Source organism: Phyllobates terribilis, unplaced genomic scaffold, assembly GCF_046119375.1.
Source record: "Phyllobates terribilis strain yellow unplaced genomic scaffold, ASM4611937v1 Scaffold_1__5_contigs__length_1240528914, whole genome shotgun sequence".
Taxonomy (NCBI): Eukaryota; Metazoa; Chordata; class Amphibia; order Anura; family Dendrobatidae; genus Phyllobates; species Phyllobates terribilis.
Window position 1 is genome coordinate 1,134,617,093 of NW_027362761.1, and position 12,012 is coordinate 1,134,629,104.

The 12,012-nt window shown below is 42.2% G+C and overlaps 1 protein-coding gene across 2 annotated transcripts in view; it reads left to right on the top strand.

Moving 5' to 3' along the window:
* Positions 1–12,012, top strand: part of HTT (huntingtin) — a 174,085-nt gene that overhangs the window by 25,248 nt on the left and 136,825 nt on the right. For both annotated transcript variants that reach the window (XM_073647559.1, XM_073647565.1), the window contains exons 2-3: positions 6,319–6,402; positions 10,485–10,605. In XM_073647559.1, coding sequence (XP_073503660.1) covers positions 6,319–6,402; positions 10,485–10,605 — 205 coding nt within the window. The remainder of the gene's footprint in view (positions 1–6,318; positions 6,403–10,484; positions 10,606–12,012) is intronic.

Sequence of the window (12,012 nt, forward strand, 5' to 3'; positions counted from 1 at the left end):
TTCAGAAGGGTTTCAGGTGAATTTTCAGAATAAAATGTGTGTGTAGATGAGGAATTAGGCCACGGCCCCACTATCAGTATTTGGTCAGTATTCGGTCAGTATTTTTTCTCAGGGGTGGGAGCCAAAACCAGGTGAGGAACAATCAGAGAAAAGGTATAATAGAAACAAGTCACCGATTCTGCATTTATCACCCACTCCTGTTTTTATCCCCCACTCCTAAGAAAAAATACTGACCGAATACTGATCGTGGGGCCGTGGCCTACACTGTTTCTGGCCATTATATGTTTTGTATCTTGCATTTTCACCAGTTTTCCCCTCTGAAGGCTCTGTGTATAATCTGCAGTTATTCCTGAGCTAGTGGGTAAAGACTAGCTACTATGATGTCTCACACACTGTACACCCAGGCATGAGGGATTTCTCCTCTCCTGTCTCTGGACAACATGTTCAGAAGCAGCGGCATGGAGGACATTATATAGCAGAAATAAGCAGTGTAGCTGTGAATCCAGCTGTACATCAGATAGACTTTTACTATTAAGTGGCAGCACTCTCTCAGCCTCTCCTTTCCTCCCCATAGACTTCAATGGGCAGGTGTAATGTGATCTCTCACTGAGCTATCAGTTCATAGTGTGTTGACCAGGGCATATTTTAGCAGTATTTTGGAAGGAATGATGTGTTCAGAAGGCTGGAGAAGTCTATCATAAGTGGAAAAAGAAGCATATTTCTCTTTATAAGATATATTACAAAGTTTGATATGGTCACTTATACCATTGCTTTGCACAAAATTTGTTGAAATTGCAGTGGCCATTTAAAAGAGAAGATCTGCTTGTCTCCTCTGATCAACATTGAGATTTTGTCCAAGCATAATCCTCACCATTTATAAGATCACTGCTTGAAATCTGTGAATGGAAACAATATTGTTGGCACTTTTTATGTGAACGGGTAAAGAATTTCACACTCTTGTCCCAGCACTTCAGTGACAGCGATCATGATCTGGGTGTTATAATGATTCCTTGCATGTGGCGACTTGAACGAAAATTAAATGATAATGTAAGGACCCGCTGACCCAGCTGTATATAGTATACGGGAAGAGCCAGGAAACTTGTTTATCTGGATTACTAGAAATATGGCCACAGGCCTTTCTGCAATCATCTGCGTTAGTGCTGGGGACCTATGTAGCTGGCACTGCGCTGTGACTTTACGAGGTTATCTGTATGACACAACTCTTAAGTAATAACCTGTCACCTACCAGCTCATAGTTTATAGTTTTTTACTGAAACCAGTTCTCTAAACTTTTGTTTTGGTTGGCATAAACTTTTGAGTCCTATTCATGGCTAGCTGCGATGCTCTGCATGTCCTTAAACGTTTTATTATAGCCAGCATTTAAGGGCTCGTCCAGGTTTGGGATGAAAGTCTGCAGTCACTCTTTGTGACTGCAGACATGTGAATCCTCACAGTGCGGATACAGAGATATGACCCAGCACCACCTTATAGCTAAACATACACCTGTGCCAAAGTCCCTAAAAAGTCAATTAGAAAAGAGAAGCAAAGGGCAAAGCAGGCACCAATCAGATATAGAGGCAGTGTATTGAAAACATTGTAGAAATTTTATTGTAGTAAAGACATACAACACCACTTGTTAAAAACATAGTTAAAAAGACATGTAGGACAGAGAAAAAGACATGTAGGACAGAGAAAAAGACATGTGGACAAAATAGCCCCTCATAGAGTTCTGGCATGTAAATCCAATAGATTCTGAATACATACAAATTCATATATCAAAAAATATAACACAGGTACTGTATAAGATCCAATGATTCTAATGATACAGACATATAGCTAAAATGCACCCTCCAAATAAATTATGAAAATGTTAATCTGATAAATAATTCAAACAAGAGGGAAAGAAGTATGTCTATGTTCTCCCTGAAATGGATAAATGCCCAATAAATCATTATAAGAGAGGGAAAATACATGAATCAATTGCAAAAGGAACAAAATACACCAACCATATGAATTCACAATGGAATACAGGGGATGTCAACAGTGCATGACCCTACGTGTTACGCCGTTTAGGTTCTGGCTTCCTCAGGGGTATCCTCACAGTGCGCACACCATACGCCATCAGGATTATGCGGTGTCAGTGGCAAGAACATGCAGTTACATGTCTACTAGATGTGCTCCCTCAATTGACTTGTATTGAGCAACACTCCTATATAGTCAGAATGTGGCCTGAAGTATGCAAATCGCATGTGACCGTCCGCTTTCACCACCGACACCAGAGAATCCTGACAGCGTGCAGTGCGCGCGATATGACTATTCATAGAAATATGCAGTCACATAGAGTGACTGCAGACTTTCAGCCCACACCTGGACAACCCCTTTAAAGGATTTGTCTCATCTTCTTAAATGGGTAAAATTGCAAAGTTCTTGCAATTTGCCTTTTATTGCCTCTTTGTTCTGAAGCTTGGAGGGATTTTTTAATTCTGTAGTTAACGGCTCTTTGCCATTGAGCTTGTAAGCGCTGCTTTGAAGTGGGCCGGATCACTAGACCCAACCAATTTCAGTGCCCCTGCGTTCCTCCGATGCTACAGAGACAAAGCTGTCTCTGCTCGCAGCATCAGAGAGAGCGCACCATTCGAGACATCTGGGCTTCAATGCCGCCTCTCCAAACTGTCGATCATCAGGAATGCAAACAGAAAGCCGGGAGGCAGAGGAGGGGTGCGCTTCCTAAGAAAGGAGCACAAGAAAACCTCTTTAAGTTTTCAGTAACTTTTAGGGTCAGACCAGACGGGCTACCCACACACATCAGGAAGTCTTTGTTGCCCAGAATTCTGGTGCAAATTGCAAACAAAAATTGGCATCTGGCGCAACATTTACTAAAGCGTCTTAGACACTTTTTTTTTCAACCTGAGCGACGAGGGGGCATGACCAAAATGTGAAAGGGGCATGGTTTACTAGACTGGCGTAGTCAGAAATACAGCACCCTGTGCCAAAATTATGGTGCAGATTATTCCCCAAAATTAAAATAAATAATAACGGTCGTACGCTTAGACTAAACAGTCACTAGTAAATTTTACACATTTTCAGGCTTTCTAGTCTGATACGCTGACTACAAAACTAGACAAGAGTTAGTAATTTGTCCCATTGCTTCTTTTGAGATGATATAGCACAGTTAGGTGGGGTGCACAGAGGTGCGATGTCTCTATCTGTCTCGCACCCCCCCCCCCATTCTGCGAGGCTTTGTATGTATATGTCCACTTTAGGCCATTGGTTTAAACGGCTGCTCGATAGTGGGGTCTCCCTTCAACCCGCACCACCGATTTGTTATTGATGACCTATCCTGAGAACGGGTAATTAAAGGGATTGTCTCGCCATTGATCTTCAGGAGCGCGGTTCTCCCGAGCCTTTCTGTTTCCTGCTCGGTTGACTTGGTCCAGCAATGTTGATGGCCTAAACCGTGCGATGTCCGCCATCTTTGTCTCTGCATCATCGGAGAACAAATAGGATATTCAGTAACAGATGCTTGTTTTTCCAAGTACTTTTGCTTTTTTTTATCACTTGTGATGGTGAGAATACCCTTTGATGTAAGGCCAGACAACTCTGTTCATGTTGGCTTTGAATGACAGCAGAGAGGTGGTCAGCCAGGAGTAAATGAGAAGTAGTGGATTGGTGCAAAATCTTGACCTTACATGACATGGTCAATTTATTTTGTTTTTTTGCAACTATTTTGACTTATTACCGTAACCCTGCCTAATGCAAGTTGCTTTGGGGACCAAGGGACATTGCACTCCGCCTTGGGGCACCGTACCGTATCTGTCAGATTTTGGGAGCTCTGTTCTCTGTGGAGCCCGTAGTGATCACTTTTAAGTGTGTGTTTTTTTGTTGTTGTTTTTTATACCATCGCAGACAATATAAGAGATTGTTTATTTTTCGATCCCTGTAGACATCGAAGTGTGAGTTATTCCTACAGATCAATAGGTAGTCTGCCGCCGTCTCATCCGGTCCAGTAATATCCTGTAAAGCGTACTGACGGGAATCCTATCTTTATGGCGTTTCACTTCCCTTGAGAAGCCGGTGCTTACTCACGTGTGGGTGCGTTCAGCACCATGACTGATGTGGTAGCTCCATCACAAGGATTTGTAAGTAAGACCCAAGTCATTGGTCTCCACCATGTGAGTCCTCAATGGATAAATTCCTCTAACCCAACACCTATTCCCATAGACTAATGTGGAGGTTGCTAATATTCAAGAGTCTATCAATACTTCCCACTGGCAGCCATTGACTTTCTACCACTTTGTGTGGCTGCGTTTTTTGCGTAAGCCATCCAATGTGAACTTGCCTCTTCACCTGCAGCTTCTGGGACCAGACTTTATAGTAACTAGGTCCTTCTATGGGTCCCACTTGTGCCACTTAATTTCCAGTAAAAATATGATTGAAATTGCAAAGTTTCTATTGGATACGGGTGGTATCATGTAGGAAATATTTTCAAATATTCATGGCTGCTGCTAAATGATCCCTATAAGAATTAGGCCATGTTCACATGTCGCGTATTTGCTGCAAGAAAAAAAAAATGCAGTGTTTTCCAGTACTAGCAAAATGAATGAGATTTCTGTAATCTCATGCTCTTGTTGGTCATTTTTTAATTACAGATTTGAAGCCGTTTCATATCTGCAGAATGTCAATTTGTTTGGCATTTTTCACCCATTCAAATGAAAGGGGAGGGAAAAAGCATAAAAAACGCCCTTATTTTATGCATTTTTTTTCCACCTAGAGACACTTTTTTTAGTGCAGAAATGTCTGCTGCAAATATTTAACATGTGCACATACCTGAAGCTGTCGTCAGAAAATGACCTGTCAGCTTTTCATGTTAAATCAGTTTTTTTTTTTATTACTTAGTCATTTTTTTTTTCCATATCATGATCTTTATTTAAAAAAAAAAAAAACACATAAATTAGTAATTTGTCAGATTTTAAATTTTCTTTTTTTTTTTTTTTTTTTAAATTTAGAAATCTTTACTTATTTTCACATTAAATAAATATTGTAATTATACACTAGTGCCCAGGGGATAGTGGGAAGTAAAATCTAGGAGCCTTGAACAGAGCCACGGGTCCTGTGTGGTGGCCACATTAGACTTTTTTTTACTTCCTGTCCTTTTAGGAAGCGTTTCCAGCAGGCTCCTTATCAGAGGCAGAATTACAATGACAGGTAACGCCTCTATACACAGCTGATAACACAGGACCTGCCAATCACAACAGATGATGTCACAGCTCACCTTCTCCCCCTCCCTTCACAATGATCTTTGCACACGCTCATTAGATGCTTCAATACTAAAGATAGGGTCAGGCTCTGTTCGTTGCTGCTAATGTTCATGTGCTGTTATCTGAAACAGGAATCTAGTGTCTAAAAAAAAAAGCCACAATGATCAAATTGTGTTGTGGGAGAAAAACACTTTGCCCCAAAAAAAATAAAAAAAATTTAACACACAAACTTGATATAAACTAATGTAAAAAATATATTTTCTAATGTTTGCTTCCCTTTAAATTTTCTGTAATTTCAGGTATCTGTGTATATACACTATTTTTGTCAATTATATGACTCGTATCCTGCATTTTTTTTTTTTTTTTGTCCACTGGTTTTCTCTATCTTTAATTTTCAGTTGTCTCTGACCTCATGTGTGGAGACTAGCTGCTAAGATGAGTCCCATACCCAGCGCACACAGACGTGAGGGATTCCTCCTCCTCCCCTGTCTCCATGTAGCACATGTTACATAGGTTGAAAAAAAGTCACTGGTCCAAAATGTTCAACCATTCTCCAGTAGCTATACATACTCTATTCAGAAGCCGCAGCATGGAGGACATTGTACTGCAGTACTGAGCAGTGTAGCTGTGAATCCAGCTCTAGGGGTGATGTAAATTTGCTTGAAGTTGCAGCACAATCTGCCTGCTCTCACCTTTCCGTAGAATTTCACAGGCAGCTGTAATCTGATCCCTCACTGTGCCGACAGTCCAGCTTGCCTTGACCAAGACAGATTAGAGCTGTTTTTCTGAGTGAATAATGATTTCAGGATACGGGGGGAGGGGGTGGGGGTGGAGAAATGGCTCATAAGTGGGGAAAGATGCATGTTTCTCTGATAAAGATATATTATAAAGCTTCATGTATTCGCTTTTACTATTGATTTATGAAAGGTTTCCTGAAAGAGCAGCAATTGTTTTAGATCACATCTTATTTGATGCAATCTTTAAGGGAGAAGAGAGCGGCTTTGTACCCGAGATGCGGTTTGTCCCATACTAACTTGTGTTTTATGCCTTTTATTTCCAGAAAGAAAGAACCGTCTACGAACAAGAAAGATCGAGTGACTCATTGCCTGACAATATGCGAGAACATCGTTGCTCAGTCTTTGAGGTATTACAGCATTTATACTACAAAATGTGCCGCATACTATGTCATCTTGGCTTATTTTTTCCTTGCGTGTTCTCCTTTAGCGGCATCTGGCATCATGTGAATACCGGCCATCTTCGTCTCCTGCGTCACATGTGAAGGGGTAGTCCAAGATATATTCCCTTTTTTTTCCCTAATCTCATGGAAAGCTTTTACTAAAAAAAAATATATAAAAATTACTTGCCAATTCAATCCGGGAAGGTGATTGGCACCAGTGGCGGCGTGTCCCCGAACAAGTCTCTGATTAGATCATTATCGTTGGCACCACTCGCTTTCATGTCGGAAGGAGAATCCCTTTAAGCTCTGCGTATATGGTATTCCAGCCTTCCATCAGAGGTATACATCTGATCGATTTCCTGACGTTTATAACTTTGACCAAAGGCTCCGATCTATGGCACTGCAAAGGAATACGTATGTCCACCATTCATGTACAGTAGAAAAAATGTTATCCGCCATGATCTCCTTGACATAACCCAAAGGAGATGGATTCGGGTGACTGAAGCCCTATGGATAGATTTGTCTTCAAGAGGTTGTCCACTACAATAAATGATGCCCCCATTGATTTAAACTTTGGAAAGAAGTTTTTTTTTGTAATTACCTTTTGTTGTTATAAGTGGCTGTGAGCGGCGCTATCGCTGACTGCTCACTGGGCATCACGTGACCCCCGGCTGCAGCCTGCTCTGACATCCGCTGATGTCACGTCAAGTTCCGGGGACCCAGAGACGTGGCCCAGTGACGCGCGCCCCCCGGGGGCTGTGGGCGGGGTTTCACCGCACATCACAGCCCAGCATCCAGCGCGCCCTTTTCTTCTCCTCTGCATTCATTGGCTGCCAGCGTGCTCTGGATGCTGGGTTGTGACGTGCGGTGAAACCCCGCCCACAGCCCCCGGGGGGCGCGCGTCACTGGGCCACGTCTCTGGGTCCCCGGAACTTGACGTGACCTCAGCGGATGCCAGAGCCGGCTGCAGCCGGGGGTCACGTGACGCCCAGTGAGAGGTCAGCAATAGCGCTGCTCACAGGCAGAAATGACTATGAAAGGCATTTACAGAAAGACTTCTTTCCAAAGTTTAAATCAATGGGGGCATCATTTATTGTAGTGGACAACCTCTTTAAGCTCCTCATGCTGAATAGATGGCTGTAAGCCGACCCCCATACACAAGATCACTTGGCTCTTCAAGGGCTCCCAATTTTCCCTTTCAGAGGGCTGCTGCCAGACCCCTTTTGGCAGCTGCTTGTACCTCTCCTCCCCTCATCAAAAGAATCAACTGTTAGATCTTTCTCTCCCAACCCGCCTGTCAGGGAAGAGTCAGAAGGCGCCCATACATTTTAGACTTTTGGCAAATTCTGCCATTAGTGGAAGACATAATGTAGCACAAGTCATAAAAGAGTTTTTGCTAGAAAACTAGAGTAAAACGCATTAAAAAGTCGCAAAAATTCTACATGTTTTGGTGTTTTCACAGCAGTTTTCATGCAGCTCTGCCAAAATAGTCAGGACTGGGGAGCATCCGTGACGAGATGTGACCTGCTAAATGAATTGAAAGTGACGAAATACATTATGCCGGAAATGTTGCTCCAATCTCAGACTTTAGTGACAATTTTGGTATAATAAGACGCTCTGAATTCATTAAAGAAGCACTCCTCCTCCCATCAAAGTGTTTATCCTCTTAATATATTGCAGTCATCATATTACATAGCACTGTGTACTCATTTTGCCTTTCTACCCAGCTAATTGTTTTCTTTTATCTGCTCTATGTAGAAGCAGTAAGTCTCTTGTCCATTCATTTATCACCTCCTCTTCAACCCCTGACTTGCTGCTCCCTCCTCCTCCTGCCAGGGCTTTTGCAGTTACTGATGACTCATGCAGGGGAAATTGACCTCCTGTTTTTCTACATAGAGCCTAGAAGGATTCAGCTAGTCAGTTAGTAATCAAGTGATGTCATAGACCTAATGGAAAAGAGAAGAATTAATTGGGTAGAAAGGCAAAATGAGCAATTGTAAGTACCCAGTGCTGTATAATATGATGACTAAGAGGATACAAATTTTGATAGGAGTTCTTCTTCTTTGAGTTGCGTGCGCCTGTTAATGAATTTGGTGCATTTTTTTCTTGCACGCACCACAATAAGACTGATGAACAAAACACTGGTCTTAATGAATCAGGGCTTTTATTTCTTTGTAGATCTACGGTGTCATATCTAATGCACAGAAAAGTGTTCACGTTTTCCAGTGTAAGAGCCAAAAGCACATAGAGCGTTTGTACATGGAAGGATGATGGGAAAACAGGAAAGTTTTACTCAAAACCTATTTGTTATACCCATCACCTACACTTTGTCCATGGTAAAGACTAATAATGTATCTGCGGAAAATAACTCCCAGACTGGCGTGATAGCAGATCTGAAATATTAAAGGCCTGCACTCCATGAAGATAACGTTGTAGGGGGCATTAGAATATGAAGCACCGAACGTGACGTCTCGGCTAAAATTAGAGATGTATCCCCTGGCTTATGTTTCCGTCTGTTGGGAAGAAGACTCTGCTGTGCGGAAAGCATTTGATGCAGCTTATTTTGCAGAACCTCGCTATACGGATTGTAATAAATAATATATCACCACCAACAAGATAAAGAATGACTCTGTAGAATCAAAGTTTACTGGCTTTTGATTTTTTAAAGGGCAGTTCCTTTTATTACTATTGTTATTACTATTTATTATCATTATCATCAGTGGTACGGCAAATGTACAAGACATGGGCAAAATAGGTTTTCCTAATCATCTTGTTTTCTTAAGGGTTTTTAAGATTGTAGGTAGAATTCAACCTATACCCTAACATGTGGATCCAGAGGAAGACAAAAAGGAAGGAAAAAATACCTTCCCGACTCCACATACGAAAATCAAAAAGGTTTCCTGAATCAATGTCCCGTCACAGAATCTGGTACCGATAACCTGCAATAATATATTTATCAAGAAAGTCATCCAGACTCCTCCTTGAACTTTTATTTTAGTGAGTCAACATTTACAACATTATGTAACAGAGTTCCTTAATCTCACAGTAAAGAATCCATAATCTCACTGCTTTTACAGTAAAGAATCCATAATCTCACTGCTTTTACAGTAAAGAATCCATAGTCTCACTGCTTTTACAGTAAAGAATCCATAGTCTCACTGCTCTTACAGTATAGAATCCATAGTCTCACTGCTTTTACAGTAAAGAATCCATAGTCTCACTGCTTTTACAGTAAAGAATCCATAGTCTCACTGCTTTTACAGTAAAGAATCCAGTCTCACTGCATTTACAGTAAAGCATCCATAGTCTCACTGCATTTACAGTAAAGCATCCATAGTCTCACTGCTCTTACAGTAAAGCATCCATAGTCTCACTGCTCTTACAGTAAAGCATCCATAGTCTCACTGCTCTTACAGTAAAGCATCCATAGTCTCACTGCTCTTACAGTAAAGCATCCATAGTCTCACTGCTCTTACAGTAAAGCATCCATAGTCTCACTGCTCTTACAGTAAAGCATCCATAGTCTCACTGCTCTTACAGTAAAGCATCCATAGTCTCACTGCTTTTACAGTAAAGCATCCATAGTCTCACTGCTTTTACAGTAAAGAATCCATAGTCTCACTGCTTTTACAGTAAAGAATTCCATAGTCTCACTGCTTTTACAGTATAGAATTTGTCTGTGTGATGATGCTCAAACCTTCTTTCCCCTACACGTTGAGGATGCCTCTTTTTCACCATCGCATTCTTAGGTTTAAAAAGATCATTAGAAAGATCCCTGTATTTTCCCATCATATTTTTGCACAAGACTTTGTCATTAATTAGGGTCCGACACCCCCGGTACCACCAACAATCATTTGTGTACCCCGAGTCGTAGTAGCCAAGGGCAGTGGGTGAAGAACATTTTCTATTGTCTTATTAGTTAATTCCGGATAATATCGGAGCACTTTCCTTTCCATCATCGTATCTGTGATGGCAGTACAATGAAGCTCATTGTAGGTTTCCGATAACTACATTGTTGATTTCAGTTTTTTTTCCTTTTGTATTTGCAGGAATTCTCCTGAGTTCCAGAAGCTTCTCGGCATTGCCATGGAGCTCTTCCTCCTGTGCAGCGACGACGCCGAGTCTGACGTCCGGATGGTGGCCGACGAATGCCTCAACAAAGTGGTGAAAGTATGTCTCATTCTGTCACATGTCGTGTGTTTAAAGAAGTCGTGCACTACTTTATATTAACCCCCCCAATGTATCTTCCCGGGGCTCCTAAGACTTTTTCTAAATACCTTCCATTGCAGATAATGCCTGTGAGCTGCGCTATCGGTGGCCGCTCACAGGCATCACGTGACCCCGCGCTGACGTCACGACAAGTGAGGCGTGACTCAGCGCTGGAGTTCCCTCGGTGGATGCCAGGCTTTGGGCGGGGCTACCCCCGCATCACACCCAGCATCCACCCCACACTTTCCCAATGTATGGGGAGAGGCAGAGCGCATGGTGGATGCCGGGTGTGACGCAGGGCGGTAACCCCGCCCACAGCCTGGCATCTACCTGGAATGCAGAAGCCAGAGACCCCCGGCTGCTGCCAGCACTTGTCGTGACATCAGCGGACGTCAGAGCTGGCTGCAGCCAGGTGTCATGTGATGCCTGTGAGCGGCCTGTGATAGCGCCGCTCACAGGCATTATCTGCAGCGGAAGGTATTTACAAAAAGTCTTAGGGGTCCCAGGGGGATACATTTTGGGGGGGGGGGAATCTAAAGTAGTGGACAACCCCTTTAAATAAATGTTGATAGATTTTTCCTGTGCACTACTTGGTTTGCTTCATAATTTGATCCATAATGGATGGACTAGAATTAAATCTCAAATAAAAAAATATTTTATTTTGATTTTAAAAAGTAAAATTAAGCAACTCCTTTATCCAGTCATCATTGAAAATGACCCTCCCTTTGCTGTTGTACAGTCAGTATAACTCCTTCAATTAGCTGGCTGTTCTGCTGCTTCTGCTATAAATTGTACAGCACACTCCATTCCACCTCTCTCCTTCCAGTGCTAGAGATGGCAACAGTGAAGGGAGGGATGTTATACATGGCAGATCAGCGTATGGTGAGGGGCCAAGGGGAAGAGGATGCAGGTCCTCAGGGATGGCTGTTCAAGTATACTATACTGTATCTGTGTAGTGCCTAGGAGCTGCAATTACTCAGTGTACAGAGCTGAGCTGTTACAGCTCAAATCCTGTGGGGAAAATGGTGGAGAAATGGATATTACCTGTGTATAGGTGGAAGTATATTGTCTATTGTCAACGCGTTTTGAAGTTCACATACTTCTTAATCTGAACAAATCACATAAATGAATATGGTTTGTCCTGATGAAGAACTGTGTGAACTTCGAAACCCATTGACAATATAAACTACTATTCACCAATACTGCCTCCTGGATACTTTTCTCTATACACCGGTAATATCCATTGGTGTCTTCGGCAGCACCGCAAAGATCCATATCTCCACTTTTTTTCCCACGTAATTTGAGATGTAACAGCACCTCTCTGTACACTGTGTAATGGCAGCTCTTGGGTATCGCGGCTCAGCACCT